The 24,353-nt window shown below is 40.5% G+C and overlaps 1 protein-coding gene across 1 annotated transcript in view; it reads left to right on the top strand.

Moving 5' to 3' along the window:
• LOC115784665 (SH3 and cysteine-rich domain-containing protein 2-like) overlaps positions 1–22,039 on the top strand; it is a 28,083-nt gene extending 6,044 nt beyond the window's left edge. Inside the window, exons 2-11 of the mRNA XM_030735980.1 lie at positions 4,059–4,407; positions 5,561–5,655; positions 8,744–8,828; positions 10,983–11,098; positions 11,871–11,940; positions 12,180–12,259; positions 12,370–12,458; positions 15,449–15,500; positions 18,969–19,106; positions 19,678–22,039. Coding sequence (XP_030591840.1) covers positions 4,059–4,407; positions 5,561–5,655; positions 8,744–8,828; positions 10,983–11,098; positions 11,871–11,940; positions 12,180–12,259; positions 12,370–12,458; positions 15,449–15,500; positions 18,969–19,106; positions 19,678–19,776 — 1,173 coding nt within the window. The 3' untranslated portion in view covers positions 19,777–22,039. The remainder of the gene's footprint in view (positions 1–4,058; positions 4,408–5,560; positions 5,656–8,743; positions 8,829–10,982; positions 11,099–11,870; positions 11,941–12,179; positions 12,260–12,369; positions 12,459–15,448; positions 15,501–18,968; positions 19,107–19,677) is intronic.
• The last annotated feature ends 2,314 nt before the right edge of the window (positions 22,040–24,353 follow it).

Here is a 24,353-nt window from a genome sequence, read left to right as displayed (position 1 = left end):
TGATTAGATTAGCTGTAATTGAGACATGTGCTCTATAGCCGGAGCTGTTATGCCAGCACTCAACGACTCTGATTGAAAGAGCTCGGCTCAAGGCTGTGATGCTGCACATAAAATATGAAATCAAAGCAACTTTGTACTGTTAACGTGATTAAAAATAAATTCCACCTTGTTATAAACTTTATAAGTTGTAATGCTTATTGAATTGTTTTGTTAATGTTTTATAAATCATTAATAATACAAGTTTTGGGTTACCAGATTGCAAAAATAAAGTAGTTTTTGGAGTACCCACTTCAACACTGGATGTATTTTATCTGTTACCAATACTGCTTACCACAGCTCATTAGATGCTCATTACTATTTGTTAAGCATAAATTATGTGCTTGTCCTCACAGGACAACTTTTTTGTTTTAATCAGGTAATCAGACATCTGACTGCAACAAGCCAACACACAACAGATTAGTATGAAATGCACCGAACACATGCATATAGCCATTCAACACACTAAACGGCTGCATCCAGCTTACCTGCTTCTCAACATGCATTCATAAGCAGCAAAGAAGACATGCTGCACATTGCCTGCAGCTATCAACACTTGTGTGTTAAGTAGCTGCCATAAATAGGTGAATGAATGCTTGCAGTGGTTCAGCTTACAATAAGGAACCCTAAATCCTCAACTAGAAGCTAAGATATGGAAATTAGATCTTGCAAAATGTCCTTGCCCAGATTATGTGTATTTAATAAAGCAGTTGGCTACACTGTGGTGTATGTTATTCTAAAGTTATAAAAAAAATAAATGAGAAGAGCACCCTTGGTTGAACACAGATCTCCAGCAGAGACATAATGAATTGTAATAGTCCACAGCATACCCCATCTTCATCAATGTAATCTAATGAAGGGAAATAATTTCACAAATAGAGGAAGCATATGGAGTGTGCAAATGTACACTCAGTTACACTCCTACAGTTTTGTTTCTTTTGCGCTACATCGATGTGTTCCTCACACACACACAGACACACACACACAGTCAAATAGACAAACTGTCTTCATATCTTATTCCCAGACACACAGAGCTGTAAACAACATGTCCCTGTTAAGTGATTATGTTTGGTGCTGAGCAGAATGAGCACAGACAGACAGAGCATGTGCAGAGTGTATGTAGCCTGCTGATGATCTGTCTGCTTGTCTGTCTGTGTCGATCCATTCTTTCCCCACAATATGACCACACCCTCACACCGCGTTACCCCTGCCACTGCATGTCAGGGTAACAAATGTCTGCCTATCCCCTGGGAAACTTGCATCATCAACTGTACACAGAGCTGGAGGCAAATGTCAGGAAACATGCATCTATCTAGTCAATCAATGCTAGGTATGCCATAGATTACTGATGTGATGCCTGTTGATGTGGTGTTTTATCATTTGACTGTTAAGCTTTTAAAATGCAGTGAACTTAATGAACTGATTTTGTCATTATATATATATATATATATATATATATATATATATATATATATATATATATATATATATATATATATAGTTAAAACACTACCATGTGTTGCCACAACCATCTCTGGGGAATTTAAGATATGCTGAGGCAAAGTACAAATCTGTCCTGTTGTCTGACCAGTTAAAATCTGATATAAAAGAGAGGTGGCATTCAGCTTGTTATCAGTAAATGCAGTACAAAAGTATTGAGCTACCCCTTTATTTCTTTATATTTTGCTTCCAAGTGGTTCTCCAAGCTTTCTGAAGTTCTTTTAAGGTCTTTCTTTGGACATTGGCTGGTTTTTCATTCATTTTCAGTCCAGTCCTTGTAATGACCATTTTCAGAGAAATATTATGTTTTTTTAAGCCACTTTACACTGACCCAAGTGAAGCATAAAAAGGCACTTAACTCCAATGATAAACTAGTGTTATATCTGTACATAACAGACAGCATAGCAAAGAACCAATTTTAAATTGTAGGCAAATTGTTACTACCAGCCTGTCACAAAAAACATACAGTTTGTTCCCATTTCTTTAGCTGAATCTATGAAAAATGCAGATAACACAGTTTGACAGGCTTAAAATAGTATTCTTGCACCAACAATGTGATTCCCAAAGAGATATTAGCTGAAAACTTGGAATATCTTTGAGTGGTGTACAGATTGTTCTTAAAAAAACTGAGGAAACTTGAACAGCGGAGCACAAAAGTGGCAAACCTAAAATCAATCCACAGCAGATGAACAGTATCTGAAAGTCATGCTCTTAAGAAAAAAAAAAAAAAATCCAGCAAAGATCTGACATGGGACCTGAGAGATGCATCAGTCTCTTCAGTTGATCCATCTGCTGTTCACTGAAGAACGTCAGAAACAGTCTCAGTGGAAGGTTGGCTGTCAAGAAGCCATTATTAAGGAAGAGAAACAGAATAAAAGACTGAGGTATTAAAATTACACAAGGACTGGCGTGAAAATCTGTGCCAGCAGGTCTCATGGAATCCAAATTTGAGATTTTTTTTGTTCAAATTGTCATCAATATATATGGAGGAGGTCAGGAGAGAGGTACAACAGTGAGTGTCTAGGGTCATTTGTAAAACACGGTGGAAGCTCTGTCATGGTTTGGGGCTGCGTTTCAGCCAGTAGTGTTGCTGAAAGCTTATCAAAATTTATGGAATTATAAATGCAAAAAAGTACCATCAAATTTTGATCCACCGTGCAGTAACATTTGGAAGACATCTGATTGGCAACTGCTTCATTTTTCAGCATGACAGTGATCCCAAACATGCTGCCAATGCATTAAAAGGATATTTGGATAGAAAAATACACAATGGAGCACTGTCAGTCATGGATTGGCCTCCCCAGATCATGACATTACTGAAGCAGTGTGAGATCATCTTGACCAAGAACGGAGCAAAAAGCAGCCAACATCCAAAGAAGAGCTTTAAATGTCCCTCAAGAAGCCTGGAGAACTATTCCTGAAGACTACTTAAAGAAATTATAAGAGAGTACAGACTGTGTTGAAGAAGAACGGTGGTCATACCAAATATTAGCTTTCAAGCTCTTTAAAATTGTACAGACTCTAGTTTTACCTTATACATTGTATTTTCATGAACGTTGGCAAATATTTCAATAAATCGCTGTACCTGTTTCCCATTTTACTAGCAAAATATAAAGAGCGGGCTTAAGACTTTTGCACAGTAGCTCAAATGCTAACATCTGGACTGGTATAGATTAGATTCAACTCATTGTGCGCACAAGGCACACAATGAAATGATCATTCCAGATCACTCATCCAGAGACGAGCATCTGCAGTCATGCAGCCAGAGACCGGCGCTACCGTTAGGCAATGTGGTTTAAGTGTCTTGCCCAAGGACACAACGCAGCGCAGGGACAGGGGCTCGAACCTGCAACCTTCCGGCTGCAAGGCGAGCACCTACCCACTGTGTGCATTAGCTCACATGATATGGGTAGCTTGTACATCGGTGGAGGCACCCTTGATGCATAATTATATGGCTTTGAAGCAACTCTTCCTGAGAGCCAGACAATATCTTTTTCAGAGAAGGCCTTGCTTATTTCATGATGCCACACATGTAACAGCATTGCTCCATGTGGCACCTTCAGTGGAGCTAGTGATCAGTTTAAGAGCCCCGATGATAGGTTATTGATAGATGATAAGGCTGATGCTTAACGCTTGTCTGTCACTACCACTAAGCGAGTACCATCCACTCATAGCAGTGCTCAGTGTAAGGCGCTGGGTGTTCTCAGTGAGAAAAAGCTTATCTTGTTCAACCAAAAGCACAAGCATCCCTTTAAAAATATGAACTCGACCTCAGTGAAGGGGACAGGTAGCTTTGTTATTAATGTGTCGTTTCCTTATGAGCTGATATTGCATTACATGAGTCAACCTCTTTCCCCATGGTGTACTGATCTGAACAGAGTGTGATGTTTATGGATGCCGGGATATTGCCTGTGCTGTCCCGAGGCCACATTGGACATTTGTTATTGCTTCTTGCTTATCTTGTTTATTTTTAATGTACCATTTTTGTCCCCATGTCTGTCAATGTTTGTCTGTGCGTGCAGCTCCAGAGACTAAAACGCTCATTGTCCTTCAAGACCATGATGCGCAGTAAGAGTGTGGAGAACTTCTTCCAGAGGTCCTACAGTGACGCTCGCCTGCCCCCGGATTTCATCACTGACCCGCCACCTCCATCCCCCCCTCTGCTGCCTGGCTCACCCCTTGTTGACGACCGATCGCCGTCCATTTCACCATCTCGCAGCCCCAACCCCTCCATCGCCTCCCACTCCCCCTCGCTCAGCCTTTCTCCATCACTGCCCACTAAGCCTCCCCGACCTCAGATTACCCACTGTTTCCAGGACCATGTCTTTCGAAAGCCCACCAACTGCCAGCACTGCAAGCACATGATTGTGGGTAAGGTGCTTGATATTCTCGCAGGACAAGGTCTTCGTTGACATACTTAGTCTTACTCATGAAATCTAAAGACCAGTTTAGATGACAAAATTTAAATTTTGTGCTCATAAAAATATGTAAAATGATTCTTTAGGACCTGTGATTTATCACCGCTGTGCTGTAACACAAGATCTTAAATTTCCCATAGAGATGAGTGAGTTGGCCACGTGAACAAGCAAGCCAACACTGACACGTTGGCCAATACAAGCCAACTGGACTTTTTTCCAAGTCCAGTTGGAGTTTGCCTGAAGGAGGCGAGTGCAGATGTGTGATTGCGTTTATCTCTGATTTGCCACCTCTATGTGCAACTAGCTTCTAGTATTTCTGCTAAATCTACTTCCTGTCATTGTGATTGATTACAGGCTCCAACCTACTCCCCCATGTTTGTTCCTGTGGTGATTTTTTTTTTTCTTTTTGCATCCTTAGTGGGTTTATTTATGTAACGCATCACTTCACTCTAGATGTACCTCTGCGGTCCCGAAACAAAGTCTAGCCTCTTTCACATAAGCTGTTGAGGTAATTTTATTTCTCTTCAAAGTAAAACTGCCGTTTTCTTGAGCCATCCAATTTATTTGATTGCTGTTGCTGCTCTAATACAGACCTGTCGATGTAATCCCCATCTGTAACAAATTCAGAAATCAGTCATCTTTGTTTTCCAGGATAATAGGGACTATTCTCCTTAATCCTTAAAATGTGAAAAGAGGATTTCTAAACACATAACAAATGAGAAGAAAACAACCAGATTCTCAAGAGACTTTAGCACTCAAACGCTTGAAAACAGAGACACAAATGACGCAATGCCAAATCGATTATGAGTGAAATATGTCCAGCTGGTTTCCAATCTCTCCAGGTTGTTTTGCAAGAAAAGCTGTTCATTATGAAGCTGTTAGTGTCAGCTCTATTTGTAGCGCCACTGTGATAAAACTGGGACGGGGCTTTGATTTCATTCTCTACCTTAGCAGAAAAAAACCCGCACATGTGATTTAAGTACCGCTTTGTTCTGTTAGCACTTTCTGCCGAGTGCAGATCTCTCGCCTGCTGTTTTTTTTTTTTTGTTTTTTTCCCATGTCTGTGTCCCCTGCTTTCATTCTCTCATCTCTGTCCCACCCTGCAGGAAACTCCAAACAAGCTCTACGGTGTAAAACATGCAAGATGGCCGCTCACCTGTGGTGCACCTCAGAGCTATCGCAGCAGCTGTGTCATGGGAAGGTGCGAAACACACACACACACACACACACACACACACACACACACACACACACACACACACACACACACACACACACACAAAGTTGGATGTTGCCCTCATTTATACCACTTCTCTGAGAGTTTCTCTGAGCGTAGTCACTAACTGAACACTTTGCTTTACTCGAGTCTCTTGAACTGACTGTGTCACTAATTTAGCAGTCTTTAGTGGAAAGTGATTGTCGCTGTCATGTTTTTGCACTGCATTTCACTTCAGGCTGTTTAGCTCTGATGTGATGTTGTTTGCTTAGACTTGCTGCTTAGACTTGCTATGACATTTATGCATGTCATTCTGTCATCTGAGGATATGACAAGCCATCCTCTTCTGTGAAATGATTGGGGAACATAAGAAATGACATTGGCTTTGTTTGTTTGTTTCCGGATTGCAAGAATAGAATGGCTACTTTTTACTTGTTGTGTTCACTTTTGGTAAGAAAACAAATATTTCAGTGATTCATAGAAAAAAAAAAATGCGTTTACATTCAGGCAAATGACTCGGGGATATGTGACTCTATGCAGTCCTCTCAAGTACACCCTTGCAGCTTCCATAGGAATTAAGAAGGTAGGAAGCAGCTGCTGCTAATCAAATGCACTTGATTGATCATCAGCAAGTGTGAGCACCACTATAAAAGCAGAAATCTGGGCTTGTTTTGTAGCTACAGAAGCCATCTGGACACTTTGCAGTTATTGAGTCAACCATGAACTCCTATGTATACTGAAGTATTCAAGAGTCAAATGTGAGGCTGTTTATCTGACTGCTGAAGCTTGAGTCCAAGCACAGCAGCAAATCTACAACAGACTACCTGAAAAAGAAAAGAATCAAGGTGGTGCAGTGCCCCAGTCAAAGTCCAGACCTTAAAGGAAGTTTGAGCAATGTGCAAAAAAAAGCAAATGCCCACAAACCTCAATGAACTAAAGCAATGTTGCAAAGAGGAGTGGGACAAAATTCCTCCACATGGATGTGAAAACAACTGAAAACAATTACTTCAAGTCATTGCTGCTGAAGGTGGTTCTACAAGTAAGCAAATCATGTTTTGCACACAGAGGGAAGTTCTCATTTCCTTTAATCTCTACTACAAAGCAGGAGAGTGCAAAACTAGCGTAACCTGCAGAGATACAATAGTCACACTAACTGGAAATATGCAAGGTTATTTTTTTATTTATCCTAAAAGAAATGCTGTTCAAAAGGTTTTATGTGTGTTTTTCTGAAACCACATCCTGCGGAACCCGTTAACAGAGAAGACATTTGGAGAAGATCTTATTTTTCTAGTTATGTTACAACATGCTCGCAAACTGGCAACAAAGAAGTGATTAAAATGTGTAAATTGTCTCAGATTCTTATAAATAATACCTTTCATTAGAAAGCAGGGAGTTGGCTTAGTTTTGCACAAAGAATAGAAGCATGGAAAATTCATGGGTTGGCTCTGTCCAGCAGGAATTCTTGTTTGCTCGGTCCATAAAAAGTTCTGGCACACGATAACTTGTAAAAGTGACAAATCGCAGTGGCAGTTTGCCACCATTAGCTGGTCTTTGTGAAATGTATTTTTAAAGCAGTTTATTTGTTTAAGTAAGTTGCAGCTGAAATAACAGAAAACAGAAGGTACCATCAGTGAAAAACCAAAACACAGAATAATTTATTTTTTTCATGAACGATGAAGAGAATAAAAGTGTGTTAGAAAAAGTGTTTTGAGGCAGAGATTATATTTTCTGATTTGTTATCTGATGGTCAGTTTACCTGCAAACACACATGTTTTAATCGCATTACCCGCACAGTTTAGATTACATTATGATGTGAAAACCCCCGTGCATTATTCTCAGTGCACTCTGCAATTAATTTGATGTTTTTAATAGAACAGCTTTAAGTACAGCATTAATGGGGTGGTGGTGGGGCCACAGATGAATCAATGTTGTATCATACCAAACACATTTAGGCTATTACATCGACACAGATTCACACATATAAACATTGAAACACTCTTGACCTGCAGGCAGAGTCATTCTTGCTCACCATATGTGCAGTTTCAGTTAAAATGATGAAAAAAAAAACAACACAGATACAAACAGCAGAAGGAAAAGTGTTGTTTTGAAGCCGGGAAGTGCTGATGCTACTGAAATAAACCAATTAATCACACCACCTTCCCTTTATGGCCAACCCAGCTTGATGGTTAGCAGTGTCTAAAATCACTTTATAATGAAATTTTTTTACTACTACTTACATAAAGACTGTTTCACACACCTGCAGACCAACGGTTAGATGTTGCATATTGACACTGGTTGAAAGACAATGGCGGAAGGTGAGCGTGATTCACTAGGCAGAAAACTGGGAGTGATTTCAGACAGAGCTTTTGTGTTTATCCTCTAGTGTAAGGCAGAGGACATTAGCATGCAGCAAGAGGCGAGACCTTCTGAGAGCCACTTGGAAAATTTTAAGAGCGCTGTGCTGAAGAGAGCTCAGTGCAGTTTGACAGCAGTGCACAAACAGAGAGAGGGAAAGGCAAGGGAATGATGAGGGCAGCGAAATCTAAAATATCATCAGACCACAATCTGGGTGCGTTTTTAAGAACAAAGGTAGCCACTTATTGCCTTTGATCCGCTGAGTGTCTCTCTCTTCAGCGTAATATGACAAAGTGAATGGCTCATTTGCACGCCAAGGCAAAGACAAACCGATATCTCAGCTGAAACTCTCACTGCGCTTAATTCAGTGTGAAATTGCAGTCGTGCAGACACATACACGCAGAGAATCACATGTCCGTGTCTGTGTCTAAGCCATGTGCCCACATGTAGTGGTTGAGTGAATTTATTGTTTATGATTAGCAGCAGAGAGATCTCATACTTGGCTTTGGATATTTTTTCTTTCTTTCCTCGAACAAGTGAACCACTCTTCGCGTGCTCACATGCATGTCAGTGTGTCTTCACGTGTTTCCACTTCAGCAAGTTTCATATACCTTAATGTTCAAGTAGCACTGCAAGGAGACGTCTTTATGTGTTGAGTATAAACAAGACGTTGTGGCGGCTGATAAAATTGCTTTTGCTCTGTTCTCTCCTCCATTAGTCGGGCGCGTTCAAGCGAAACTTCAGCTCGCCGATGCTCGTCACCGACCAGTTGGCTGTTGTCAAGGAAGTTCAGCCAAGCCAAGGTGGGCACAGTCCGAGTGTGCACGTGCGTGCATGAGTGAGTGCGGCGCTGGTTTGGTTTGCTTGTGTCCCTGTGCTTTTGTCTCGTGACGTTGCTTTTGTCCAGCCTTTTAGGTTTCATTTTTAGATTTTTTTTTTTTTTTTCCTGCACCTGCGCGTGTAATGTAATAAAAACCAGAAATGTCTTCACCTCACCTGACCTGAGCGGACGAATGTGAAGTGGAAAAAGATAAAGAGAAGGAGACTAATTCAGCTTCTCTTGGAGGCTGATGGACCGTCTCTACACTGAAAGTATGTGAATAAATATTTATATGTTCTAATGTTTATGTTTTTTTTTTTATCTCTGTTTATGAGTTGTGCTGTATATTCTTGGACTGGTGAAGGGGATTCATTTATTAAATAGGTGCCACAGCTGCATGTTTAAAAGCTTCATAAACATTGAAATGCTGCCTACTTTCTGATTAATACCAACCCCAACCTTCCTAACATCCACCTCATTTCATTTAAAAAATACCGGGAATAAAATGTGAAGAATATTACATTTTTAATCCGATATATTCAATTTTTGTGTCACTGTTTGTCCGCTGAAGGCTAAATCATAATGGTACAAGTTGCTTTTAGAACTACTAGACTAAAAGTGCTATAATTTATTCTTTCTTTCATCATCACCTCTGAATGGCAGCTTCTTTTTCTTTGTCCTGATACAGTCCTTCATCTGCAATGATGTGTGCCTCACATCAGGGTCAGCGCCCCTTGCTGTCAGTTCCTTGTAGCGCTCATGAACCTACAGCTCCATCGTCACCTCGAGCTCAGCACCATGATGCCTGGGACTTTGCCAGGGCCAGCTGAGACTGCAACCTGCCAAGCTCACAATCACACATAACAGAGTGTCCTCATAATTATGCTAACAAAAGGCTTGGTAAAATGTTTATGCACGTTTGTATCAGACAACAGTTTTCATTTCGTATTTACTTACGGACCCCCGTAATTTCCCGTCAACTACCTCCTGGCCACAATTTATTATCTCATATTAAACCTCATTTATGAGTCTGGTAGTTGGGGGAACTTAATGGGCTATGAAGCAGTCTGGCTGTGATGATTCATATCTGATTAATGGTTAAAGCAATGTTTAAAAAAAAAGGGTTTCTTTGTTTAAAAGGTAAGGTTAAAGAAGCTGAAGAGGACTTGATTCTGAATACTGATGATATTCTCAGGTCAGAATGCGGCGTTTGATGATCGAAAACATTATAATAACAGCAGATCTGAAACCACTTTACATGAAAACCCTCTTTCCACTCTGAAAAGAAAACTTGAGGTTATATACATGCTAAAAAAAAATAATTTATATGGAGCAGTGGAGTGTAGAGTCTCTAAGCTTGGCTTCCCATCCCATCATTTATTTCTCCTCCAGTTAATTTCTCTCTGCAGAAATACCTCCTTCAATGAAGTTGCTACAGTCAGTGTAATGAGTTTTATCACCTCTAAATACCTGAACTAATCACGCTAAATAACACATTGCCGCACAATTTCTGTTCTGTAGATAGAAGCACTGACTTCAATATGAAACTGCAAATGATTTCGACTTCATCCTGCACAGACACACACACACACACACACACACATACACACACACACTCTCAGACACATCTGGCCCTGCAGCAAAATCCTTCTACCCTCCTTCTGTTGAGCTGGATCGGAAAGGAGCTGAAAAATCTCATTCCAAACTTCAGAAATAGTGTGATAGCACCGAGCACTGCTGTCTACATGAAATGCAGCAGTGGAGACTTTCAGAAGATTTCCATATTTTAAATTTCATCTCTTATTCCCTTTCTACTCTTTCTACAGTTCCAGATCTGTTAAAGCTATTAAACTAAGACACATCTCTTGCCACTGAGTTAAATAAATCAAAGCATGTTAATTCATTGGGATGTCTTGATTTCTTCTTAATTTCTGGCTGCCGTCCTCTCAGATCTAAAGTAGGCCACTTTGGTTCAGGACTGACTGTGTTACAGCAGTTATATTTAGACCCCCTGGTTCCTCCAGATTGGCACAGGCACAATAGTCATGATGTACAGCGCAGTCTCAGCGTGTAGCCCTGACTGTAGTGTGTCCGGAGTCTTTGAGTGAATAATTTACGTGTCTGTGTGTGGTTTCAGAGGCTCCACGGATGCGTGTAGACCCTGTGTATGCCGCCTTGCGCTACGGGACGTCCTTGGCACAGATGAGCCGCTCCAGTTTTGGCAGTTTGTCAGAATCACCAACGCGCAGCTTGGTATGACATCATAGCCCTGTGGGTGGGGGTAGAGGACAGTTCAATCCTGTGTGTTTAACGCACTAGACAATACTGGTCCATTAGCCAACTTGCTTATTATGTTGACACAGCTGATCGTGATATTCCCTTGTTAAGCCATATTTTGTAAAGATTTATGACAAAAAATTATGATAAAACGCCTTTCATAAAGGGTGCATATGATTTTTAATTGAATTGCTACTGATTTATTAGATATAATAAAAACATCTTTAACATGATGTGCTTGTCTTTTTAGCTAGCTCTTTCAGCCATAGTCTAAACAGGGAGACTCATCCAAAAGGCTCTCTGACTCCTCTAAAAAAACAGCTGCAAGCCATCTAGATCATAATTGTAAACCCAGTGTAAATGATGCTGTGTCTGAAAGTAACAGTTCAGCTACAAATATGTGAGACTGATCTGAGCAGCAAATATGAAGCAACAGCCAAGAGATGTTTACCTCAGCTCAATATCAGACCAAACAGCTAGCCTCACCAACGTGTCATATCTTTGCCTGTTTATTCACATGTGAGAGTGATAGAAATCCTCGTCTAACTTCTCCACCGAACAATGAATGTGCATACATTCAAAAATGTAAAATGTTCACATTTTGTGAAGCGTAGGCATCTCCAAATCCTGTTGAATATATGAATTTGCAGCATACTGACTGATGACAAAGTTACTCACTATCGAATGCATCCTGTTTGACACCCTGGTGCTGATATTTTATCGCTTCTTCTCTGTGTTTTTATTTGAGGGGGAGGGAGGAGAGGAGAGGCAGCAGAGACAGTCCAGCATGGAGGAAGAGATAACTCAGGAGACAGGGGGTAAAGACCTCTCTGTGTCTGTGCCTCCTTGTATGCAGATGTGCACATGTGCTTCATGCCCTTGCCTTTGTGTGTCTATGCAGATGTTGTGTTGTGCATGACTTTCTGTGTGTGAGAGAGATTTACTGTGGCTTCTTGTAAAAAATAAATAAATAAATTAAAAAATGACATACCTGAGTGCTTATGTGAAGGGGCTTGTCTGTTTGGTGACTTCTAAGAAAGTTTCTCGCTGATTCCAGACACTCCTGTCCCCGAGACAGATATTGAAAAGGAGGTAGATGAGAGCAGTGAGCAGACTCAGACTCCTGCAGAGGAGAAGGTATCGCTCTGTTTAATCCACCTGTGCAGGCTTTCATCCCTTGCTGTTCTACTCCTCGAGCATGTATTTCTGTCTCACTGCCTCCCTTCCCTGCACCTCCCTGTGTCCAGGTGCCCAAGCGCATTGAAGTCCACTCCATCCACACCTATGTAGCGCTCTACAAGTTTCTGCCTCAGGAACCAAATGACCTGGAACTACAGTGAGTAGAAAGCCTAACAGCCTGACTATGTGCAAGCATTTTTATAGCTATATGCGTGTGCATGTCCAGCTGCTTGTGTGCTATTGGGTTTTTTTGGGGGGTTTTTTGAACATTGCGTGTGTAAATGTGGTTGGTTTTTGTTCGTGTTTTGCCCCGGCTGTTGTTCCTGCAGGATGAAAACGTCCCCACCATCTGCAGAGGACGGTGCCAGGGTGCCCTTAAGGATGACTAATTATAAACTCAAAGCCCATCACTGTCCCCACGCAGAACTAGTGACTGAGCTGTGTTCCCAGCAGGGGAGGGGATAAAGACACTGAACAACTGAGAGATGAAAGGGAGGACATGTGTGAGGGGAAATGGCACAGAGCTGAAGATTATCATAGAGAGAGAGAAAACAGATGGAGAAAGCAAAGTGCAATTGTCAAAGTAAATGCCCAAATAAGAGAAAGAAAGATGATAAAGAAGAAGGACTGTGCAATGAAATGAGGGCAAAGTGTATACGTGGAGGAGTTTTTGTGAGTGTATAAATGGTTAGGGGATAGCCTTCGCAAAGGGGGGGCTCTTAACAGCCATCTGTGGTGTGGCTACATGTGTGTGAGACTGTGTAATATATGAACAAATCAACCAGTGTTTCTGTATGTTTCTGTCAGGACAGCAAAAGTCAAAACCTATACCATATTCTGGACACAAGTTAATGATTTTTACTCGAGGAAAAAAATCAGTACATGGATACATGAACTCTACAAGTGAAGAACAAAAAGGTTTAGCGAAAACTTGAAGAATTAAATTGTTTGGCTTTAGGGGTTTTCTGTAATTGTCAGTCATTACTTGTAAAATAATGATGATTTGTACACAGGCAGAACTTCAGTCATCTAATCATGTGTAATATTTTGTAGTGACGATGAGTGTGGGTAGTTTGATTGTAACATCTTACACACAGCTCACAAGGAAGGTGAGAGTGAAAATTCCTGATTGTACAATTTAAAGTGTCTGTAGTGTTTCGGGGGGGCTTTACAGTTATTGGGATTTGATTAGTAAGGACCGAAAACTTGTGCAAGGTGTACCTCGCCACTTGTCCAAATTCAGCCAGGATAGGCTCCACACCAACAGGTACAGCCCTTTTTGGATAAGAGGTTAAGGCAGATGAGGTCAAGCAGAAGTCTCCATGGATTTTGATGTTCACAGACAACATTGCGATCTGTAGCGAGAGCAGGGAGCAGGTGGAAGAGAGCCTGGAGACGTAGTGGTATGCTTTGAAGAGAAGCAAGACAGAATACATGTGTGTGAATGAGAGGGAGGCAGGTGTAACAGTGAGGATGCACGGAGCAGAGGTAGTGAAGGTGGATGAGTTTAAATACCTGGGGTCAACCATCCAAAGCAACTGAGTGCACAAGAGAGGCGGAGGGAGTGCAGGCAGGATGGAGTGGGTGGAGACGAGTGTCAGGGGTGATTTGTGACAGAAGAATAGCAGCAACAGTTAAAGGGAAGGTTTAAAAAAAATGGGAGTGAGACCTGCTGTGATGTATACTTTGAAGAGGGTGGCAATGACAGACAGACAGGAGGCAGAGCTGAAGTTGAAGAGTTGAAGATGCTAACATTTTTGTTGGGAGTTACCAGGATGGACGAGATTATGAGTGCATCAGAAGGACTGCTCAGCAGTTTGGAGACATGGTTGGTTAGAGGATATTTTTTGAACATGTAGAGAGGCGGGATAGTGGATATATTGGACAAAGGATGTTGAATATGGAGCTGCCAGGCAGGAAGGGGAAAAAAAAGATGCAGTGAAGAAAGACATGCAGAGGGTTGATGTGACACAAGAGGATGCTAAGGATAGGGTGAGATGAAGGCAGATTATCCGCTGTGGCAACCCCTAAAGGGAACAGCTGAAAAAAGAGGGCAGTGAAAAAGAAGAAGATAGATGGATTGAAATGGATGGAATTTGTAGTAGCTTGTGGTTCATATTTGAGTAGTTTTTTCATAGATTTCCTTGGGACTCTATAACAGCTAATCTCACCATCAGGCATTTCTTTTACAAAGAAAACTAGCTACTTTTTCTGATACCCAGCATATTGTCAGGAAATACTGTACATGGAAAATGTTAAAAGTAAAAGTGAAAATAGTGACAGAAAAGTTATAAATGACACATTATTGTGAAGTTTGAGCCACCTTGCAAGATTACAAAACTGCATTTCCTGTTGTGTTCACAGACATTAGTTAAAGTTGGCTAATTCCACTGTTAAATATATACCATGTAGTTACATGCAAAAATTGTTTGTTTGGTTTTTTTTGTTTTTTTTAAAGGGTTGTATAATGCAAACCTTAAAAAAAAGTTATATTTCCTAACACCAAACTCTACATTTAAATTTTTAACTGTGCTCATGGGAGAAGCTGCATGAGCAGAACTGTGCCAGTCACATATGAAATATGAGTCTCACGCTACTGTGTAAACTCTGGGTGTGTATACCGTGATCATATAGGGCAGCTGTGAACTCAGACACCCAGGAGACTGGATGCACAGAAATGCAATTGGGACAGCTTTTCTCCCCGTGTATCTAGGACAGTGGGCATGCTGTGTATGTTTAAAAAAAAAATCTCATCAAAAATTGGTAGCATCATTAGCATGCAGGCCAGGCTGGCTGCAGATCAGGTCTAGTCTTCACTACTGCAGCAGACACTATAGAGTCATATTTCATTTAGACCTCATGACTTTGTTTTCAGCTGTTCTGTCATCTCTGAGACACAAAGACTCACCTAAATTTTAACCTCCACAGTGATGCTGCTGCAGGTACACTACAGCTTTCTGTGCCAGTTAGATAACTGTATTATTTTGTGCTTGCACTCAGCTCTCCGTTCTTTCCCTCCTGCTCTGGTGCATTTCCCATCATGTTTCCCTCTATTGTCTCCCTGTCTCCTTTCCCACTCCACCTCAATTACTGCCCTCCTCATGCACTTTTTCTTCCCCATCTTCTCTCCTGTCTTATCTCTTTTAGTCCTGGTGATCGGGTGCAGGTCACTGACGACTCTAATGAGGAGTGGTGGAAGGTGGGTAATAAATCATTTGCAAACATCTGCGTGTGCTAGTTGGTGCATACCTGTGATGCTGGTGTGTATTATGTTGTTTGTGAGTGCTCAGAAGTGCATTCATTCTGCACGTGTTAATTCAGGTCTTTAAACCAAGCTTTTAATGCATAACACCTGCTCCATTTCTGCCTGTCGCAAACATGCAAGGAGCCACAGACAAAAATAGAACATAATTTCCTCTGAAAATTACTAAAAGAGTTTAACATAATGAACTTGACTACTGTTGCAGCCGCATAGAGGCCCTTATTGAGTCTGTAATGAGCTTCACTAACTCCCAATGGAAATAAATGTGCGTTTGTGTGAACACGTGTGTTTCAGTCCCATAAGAAGGAAGATGCATCTGGAGTGCAGACTTGGTATACACTCTGTAAGCATAGTTTTTGCTAGACCTTATGTAACCCAAAGTGGAGCAGCACATCAACACATTCATTCCGAAGAGCCTTTAAATTATGTATAATTTCTGAATCATTTGTTCATTACTAATGTATAGTTTGTGAATCACTTCAATAAACACATCAACACCTGAGGCAGAGGGTGATAAACAGTGAAATATTGCTGCATAATGAGGTATACCCAGCTATCACTAGAAGGGGGGGGGGGGGGGGGGGGGGGGTCTGTTGTAATTGTTTAAGTGAGCACGTGGAAAAACAAATGTTCTGCCCTTTTTATAAAAATCTTCTCCAGCCACAGTGAGATGATTTGCCACTACATTAGGCAGAACCTCGATTTAGAAAGTGTTGTTTCTCTCATTTCTGTTTATAGTGGTGTGGTGTAACAACAAAAGAGCCTCCCTAATTATACTACTAAATAACTAAAGTCAATTAATACTCAGCCATTATGAGACAGATAAGGTAGATGTAAAAGTCATCAGCCAGTCTTCACTGAAAAACAATTTAAAACTAATATTAATGAGCATAGAGTATAGTGCCAAATTACTCATTTTGGGGCACTTAGTAAGGCTTTAAAATACACTGCCACCACTAAGCAATAAGGCAAGAGCCTTCCCCTGGATAATTACTGCAGTGATTAATATGTTTCGGCTGGCATCAGGTTAGTTAACCTCCTGAGACCATGCCTCCTTATATGGGAACATTGTATTTTGGCTTTGCTGCACCCTCATTATGCTCAATAGTGTTTTATACTTTGATAAGCCATGTTGACTTTGCTGTGTTATGATGTAATTATTTTACATTACTCATTGTCCCCATGCTGGCAGATGTGCCCTGTAGTTGTGGAAATGATGTTACTACATTTCAAAGTGGTCAAATTATTGACCTGCATCAAACAAGAAAAACAGCTGAGGACACGACTGAAACTACTACAATTGGGTTGAGAATTGTCCAAGGCATTATTAAAAAAAAATAGTGGTGAGCTATCATCTTATGAGGAAGAAATGTGGTCAGTAAAAAACCTTGAATGTTTGTCACTTAAACATTTGGTGAACTCAGATCATAAAAAAAAAAAATCAAGAGTAAAACTCCTATAATTAATAGTGAAAGTAAGATCATTTCCACATGCTCAGTGCAAAGACAACTCTAGGGATTGGGACTAAATCGCAGCCTTAAGAAAACCACTTACCAGTGATGCTAATCGAGAAAAAGAAAGACTTTAATTTACGAGGGAGCCTAAAGATTGGAGTCTGAAGCAGTGGAACAAGATCATTAGGTCTGATGAGTCCAGATTTACCCTGTTCCAGACTTATGGGCACATTATGGTAAGAAAAGAAGCAATGCATCCATTCAATTCAATTAAATTTTATTTATATAGCTCCAAATCACAACAGACAGTCGCCTTAAGGCACTTTATATTGTAAGGTAAAGACTCTACAATAATTACAGAGAAAACTCAACAATCAAAACAACCCCCTATAAGCAAGCAGCTGGCAAAGAAGAGGGGCCTGAAAGCTGAAGGCTCTGCCTCCCATTCTACTATTAAGTATCCTAGGAACCACAAGTAAGCCAGCAGTCTGAGAGCGAAGTGCTCTGTTGGGGTGATATGGTACTACGAGGTCTTTAAGATAAGTTGATTATTGATTAGATGGGGCCTAATTATTCAAGACCTTGTATGTGAGGAGAAGGATTTTAGCTTAAATTCCGGATTTAACAGGGAGCCAATGAAGAGAAGGTAATATGGGAGAAATATGCTCTCTCTTTCTAGTCCCTGTCAGTACTTTGGATCAGCTGAAGGCTTTTCAGGGAGCTTTTAGGACAGCCTGATAATAATGAATTACAATAGTCCAGCCTAGAAGTAATAAATGCATGAATGAGCTTTTCAGCATCACTCTGAGACAAGATGTTTCTAATTTTTGAGACACTGTGCAATTGTAAAAAAGCAGTCCTAAATTTGTTTAATATGTCCAATTAAGGACATATCCTGGTCAAAAATGACTCCAAGATTCCTCACAGCGTTACTGGAGGTCAACGTAATGTCATCCAGAGTAAGTATCTGGTTTGACACCATGTTTCTAAGATTTGTGGGGTCAAGCACAAGAACTTCAGTTTTATCTGCATTAAGAAGCAGGAAATTAGAGATCATCCAAGCCTTTATGTCTTTAAGACATTCCTGCAGTTTAACTAACTGATGTGTCATCTGGCTTCATGGCTAGATAAAGCGGAGTATCACCTGCATAGCAATGAAAACATATGCAATGCTTTCTAATCATACTGCCCAAGGGAAGTAGGTATAGTGTAAATAAAATTAGGAAAATAAAAATTGCCCCCCAAAAAAATGAAGTCAGCTGACTTCCTGAATATACTGAGTGACCAGGTATTTCCATCAATTGATTTGGTTCTTCCCTTTTCCAAGATGATAATGCCAGGATTCATTGGACTACAACTGTGGAAGAGTGGTTCAGGGAACATGAGACATCATTTTCACACCTGGATTGGTCACTACAAAGCCCAGACCTAAACTCCACTGAGAATCTTTGGGATACTTTACACAGCAGTCCAACTCTCCCATCATCGATACAAGATCTTGGCAAATAAATAAATACATGAATAAATGAAGCATCTCTGGATGGAAATAAATGTTGTGACATTGCATACGCTTTTTAAAATAATACCACAGTGAATGCATGCCATCATCAAAACTAAAGGGCTTCTTTTTTTTTTTTTTTTTTTGCTTGTTTCTTTGTTTCTTTATTTTTTGGCTGGGCAGTGAATTATATAGAGAAACCTAACAATCATCTTTTGACCCAGTACTTGACAATAGTGGAGTAGAAAAACTCCAGTTTTTTCCATCAGAAAAAGACTCAAAGTGGATTGTTATCTGACTGTTTGGGTTGAGGGCAGGCTGGTGGGCCAGTAAGCACCGATCAGAGCGCCTATCATTCAGTCTCATCCACTAGACTTAAATCATCTGTGACAGTTGTCTTGACATCCAAATACAATACAAATGTTGACCAAACTATTTTGGTTTGTTCCTCAGGGTAAATGTGGCGACAGAGTCGGTTTTTTCCCTGCCAACTTTGTGCAAAGGGTCAGGCCCGGAGAGAGAGTGTGGCGGGTCATTCAGGGTAATCCAGGCAACCGAGAGAGAGGACACATGGCTGTGAGGGAATCCCAGGTACACTGATGTTAGCACGCTGCTTGCTTTTAGTTATTTTTGTTGCAGTTTGCACAGTATAACCAGGCTATATGGCAAGTCAGCATACTTAGTTTGTAATGATAAAGTTCCAGTCCTCCATTCACAAAACCTGTCCTGTGAAGAGTTGCAGGAGACTGGAGCCTAATCCAGCACATGCTGTGTGAGAAGTGGGGTGCATCCTGGTTAGAGCGATCAAAGGATTGGCACCAGCATTATCTGTTTGTCTCTGCTATGAATAAGGTTTATTATTTCCCAATGTTAGACTTTTAGCAAGAAAATACCCAATTGTTTTTTGACAGTCAGTGGCACTTTAATCAGTTTTTATTCAAAGTTTTTGAAACTACTGGCAAATATTATTCACATACACACAAAGAGAAAATTCATCGTGCTTAGTCACAACTAAAACACCTGCAGGCAGTTTGCACAGTAACTCCCCAAGTTATTCTTTTTTTTTTTTTAGAAATTTTTTTTTTTTATAGGTAAAACTAATCTTTTATTCCAGTTTCCTTCTAGAAAACAAAGCATTTCATTTTCTGTCTCCTACTTTTAGATTTGTGTGGGGAAACGAGAAGAGGGTGAGGTGTTTCTGAAGCTGAGCAGTGGAAAGAAGAAAGGGCTGGTCCCAGCTGACTCCATAGAAGAGATTTGAACCTTTGTGCACAACCGCCATCTTTCCACATCGACTTTCCCCAGGGATGCACCCATTTTAACCTCCCCTCCGTTCTCCTGTCGCATTCCCTTGGCTAAACAACTGCTCCAGCCTTGCCGACTGGTCAACCAAACACAGAAAAACTAAACAGAAAATACACACTTCTGCAAAGATCTGGAACCACAGCCCCTCATAAACACATGGTTTCCAGCTCAGCTGGTTGATTGTAAGCCTTTAATAGATGGGGCAGTTATGCAATTGCCTTGCTCTAGTTCCCTTGTAGGTTTATCTTTTCAAACTCAATAAGTCAGTGTTTAGTAGACAAAGGTGGTCGAAAATGCTTTAAAATGTCTGCTGGATGCCAGCTCAGATTTAGTTTTTTCCTCATCAAAAAGACATCTACCAACGTGGGAGGAGGCTGAATCCTGTCATGAGAACATGATGCTTCTATCAGTGTCCTTTTCTTGTTTCTACCCACTCTGTGTGTCCTATTCCTATCTGCTAATTTCAGGGTCTCTGCCCTGGGGACTGATATCAGCCTCATGTAGACTGCTACACAACAATAGGCACTTGCCAAGAACAACCACTGCCAACTATGGAAAGCTACTGCCATTTTGACAGACGGCTGAATAAGATGAAAGGAATCTGAAAATTGTCAGTAGTTTCTGGCTGAGTTGCAACTGCATTCAACAATTTGAGAGTGCAAAATTATTTTCGGTATGAAATGACAATTCTCCAGCATCCTTTAGCTACTGGTATGAAGGCCTATTGAACCCTGTGAACACAAAAAAGACTCATTGTATACCTTTTTGACTATCTTCAAAACAGGAAAATAAACTCCCAGGGATTGCCTGAATTTCTCCCTTTCTTTTAAGTAAATGGCATCCCCTAGCTGAAAAATGTTGTGGTAGATTAACATACTTGTCCACTATTCAGGCACTGCTGTGTTTGTCTATCATGCTTATTTTGTTGTGTTATTGTTTCACAAACAGATGAAGTAGAAGAAATCAAAGTTAGGAGGGAGGAAAATCTGTCAAGGGAAAAATAAGGGGGTTGGTCTTCACTTGTTTGAGAGGTTGCTGTGAGCACTGAGGAAGAAAAATGTCAACATCTACCAAGTTTAGAAGTTACAACTGGCAGAAGGTGTTCTGCTGTTTTCCGCATGAAAGACCTTGGTGGGCACAAACCCGTTGGTTTCTGCAGGGACCTGCTGAAGAGCCTCAGCGGGATGTTGCAAGTGTTGCCCAGAATTTTAACATGTTCACTAGAGCTTCAAAAAGGAGGGGAAAAAACTGTAGCCAGTCTGCCTGAAAAACAACAGCACAATGGGGTTCTTTCTGACCATGACAAGGAGTTTCACTGACAGCTTAGAGGAACACAGGAAAACAGGAGGAGGAGGAGGAGGAGGCTGCGCAGTGAAAGGAATGACACGAGTGTTGAACCGTTATGAGTCAGTGCACATGCAGGTAGTGTTGTACCCATGGATACACGAGTCATCATTGATCAAATGTCAGCCTGTCATCTCCATCTTCTACTCCCCATTTGGCCTCCTTTGTCCTTATGTTATTGATGTGACTGGTCAGTTCTGACATAAAGTTGAGGCTTTTTTTTTTTTTTCTTTTCAATGTCAGTACACTTTGGATGGTTTGGACTTCTACCCTTTCACTAATTCATTATTAATTTGACAGATTTGACGTATTTCTTTTTATTTTAAAGTCCTTGTCCCTGAGTTAGATACATGTTTGCTTGTAGAAGACCAGGAATGTGAAGGAAATCTAGAACTGAAGGACAGATTGCATCATTTGAATGATAAATTAAAACAAATACATCCTGTTCAGAGTGCAAGGATCTTGCTGATTAGACTTTTTCTCCTTGTCACAACGACAGTAGCACTTAATTTTGAGTCTTTATTTTGAATAAGCTGTAATTTTGTAGATGTGTCTCTACAAAATGTAGTAGAATGTAGATGTTGTATTCGAATATACTTTTAACTGCAACTTCACCCTGGAGCTCTTCAGCTCATGGACTCATGGTTTGTCTTAGTTGGCAGAGGGACAGCAGCATAAACAATACCAGACTCCTGACAGCATATTCCTGGGGGAATATGCTGTCAGAGTATAACTGGAAGCATGATTTTTATCCATCTAAAACCGTGTTATCATGCATCATGTCTAGTTTCACATAGCATCACGTGTTCACACCTTAAAGACTTCAAAATGTTAAATATGTGTTTGGATGTTTCCAGAGTCCAGATTCGTTGGTTGGCCACGTACCTCAATAAAACATCTTTACAAAATCTGGTCTGCCTGTTTTATGTATGAAGTCTATAACATGGTATCCACAGTGGAACCATTAATATATTCAACCAGAGGTGAATGCTGATCATTTATAAGTCCATATGACAAAAGGCGTGCAGCTTTTGCCATTTTTCTATATCTCTAATAATATTCACAGTCTTTTTAGCCCAAAGAGAGAAAAGAACTCCTAAATGAGGCCACTTTAATGACAAGTTTCAGTGACGTCCATGCATAATGCACCATCCTCCAGCCACAAATACACACTGCTGTGCACAGAGGAACGCCGAAATGATGCTCCAAACAGCCGCAATATAAATAGCACATAATGGCACTGCTGGAGGAAGTGCAACTCAGCCCTGTTTATTCAGTCACATAGCTACATATTTCAGAGGGTAAGTGATGCCATTTTTTGTGGACAAATCAAGGAAAATAATGCATTGTTTTTAACTTTTACTGATCTGGTTTTATTAAGAACAAAAAAGTTTCTCATTAATCACTCACTCGTGAAATTTGTTTGTCCGTGCAGCAAGTTAGAGCTGTTTTGTTGTTAGCTGAGCTACACTTGGGTTAATTTTCATAAGTGTGTGCATAAAGCCTCATAAATTGCATTATTTTATACTAGTTATTATTAGTGGTTTCAAACAGTTTTCCTAGTAGGCATTAACTTTATTTTAATAAATATAGTTCACCTGTGTTTTTATCTCATAGGATGCAATAAGTCTCAAGCACTCTGCTGTGTTTATTATTATTTATGCAAATGAATCACTTTTGTGAGGGCCTAAACATGCTTGGAAACTGACTACATTTTGCATGCATGTCGAGACTAGTGAAACTGTATTAATTTTATGGGTCTTCCACTTGGGGGAATGCAAAAGTAATCTATAGCACCCCTAAAAAAATATTTTAAAGGAGCCCCATTGCTGTGTTTCATAAAGATATATGAAACTTGGTGCACCCATATAACACCCTATGACATAGGGTGTTACATACGACTGGTTGCCGCCTACCTCCTGAGCTATACCGCTGAGGATGGCTGTAGCTCAGAAGGTAGCGCAGGTTATCTACTTATCAGAAGGTTGGTGGTTCAATCATTGCATGCCAAGTATCCTTGGGCAAGATAATGAAACCTGAGTTACAGTTCATCAGAGTGTGATTGTATAAGAATGCTAGATAAAAAGCACTTGGGGTAGGAAAAAGTACCTGAATGAGGTATGCTGCGCATACTCAAATAGAAAAGCACCATATAAGAACCAGCCCATTTACCATATACAACCATGCCCTAAACCCAGTAAGAAGTCCATCATTTTGAATTTTAAGGTGACGTTTGGTGCCTTTTAGCCATTTCCAGGTGTTACACATTGACAAACTTGTCCCAGATAGTTTATCAGATCAACTTCATATTTGGTCAGTCTGAACTAAAGACACTGGCTGTACTCAGTTGTGAAGCTTTTGAGTTTTCATTGCACAGCACGTCCATGGCTCCACGGCAAAATTTGAAATTGTTGTATTTCACAAATGCATTGTCCAATCTGTTCCAAAGCTCTCAGATCTGATAACATTCCTGGCCTGAAAACACCTGTTTTGTTATATTGCTGTAACTCAAATATAGAATGTCCAATCTGCCCTAAACTTCATGTGCCAATGTTCAGCCCACAATGTAGCACCAATTAGTGGAAACAGGAAATGACATGTTCCATAGTTTGATCCACTCCTTCTAACAGGCTAATCACATCTACCTCAAATGTGGTCCACATAACCTTTAGACCTAGGTGTTGCTTTATTTTGGGGGGAAGTTTTCAGTAAATTGTGCACCTGTGGCAGCACAGCAAATTTCAATCTTTCATCACTGCCCAAGAAGTTCTTATAACACAAATATACATTGTTCAATCTGCCCTAAACTTGACATTCTTGACTCCAAGTATGGAGACACAGATGTGTCAATATTTAGTCACAGTTGTAGTGCCACCTAGTCGACATTAGGTGATAAACACAAAATTTTTATTGTGGGCTATGTTGCTGTGATATACAGCAACATGACATATAATTAGGGGGTGTTCTTGAATGCCACCAAGTGGGGACAGGAAGTGCTAATTAAGTGGTTTGCGCAACAGCCAGTTAAGATATCCACATGACTGCAGGAAACACCACCTCAGCTGCAGCTTGCAGCTTTAATTTTGTTTGTGTTGTATGGTGTATTGTGTTTATTCATTAATTGGATAATTGGAGAAGCAGCAGCAGAAAAAAAAAAGACTGGCAGCTGCCATTCTGGGTTAGCAGATG

Source organism: Archocentrus centrarchus, chromosome 8 (assembly GCF_007364275.1).
Source record: "Archocentrus centrarchus isolate MPI-CPG fArcCen1 chromosome 8, fArcCen1, whole genome shotgun sequence".
Taxonomy (NCBI): Eukaryota; Metazoa; Chordata; class Actinopteri; order Cichliformes; family Cichlidae; genus Archocentrus; species Archocentrus centrarchus.
The sequence above is the reverse complement of the archived record's forward strand: the minus strand, read 5'-3'. Positions and strand labels throughout refer to the sequence as shown.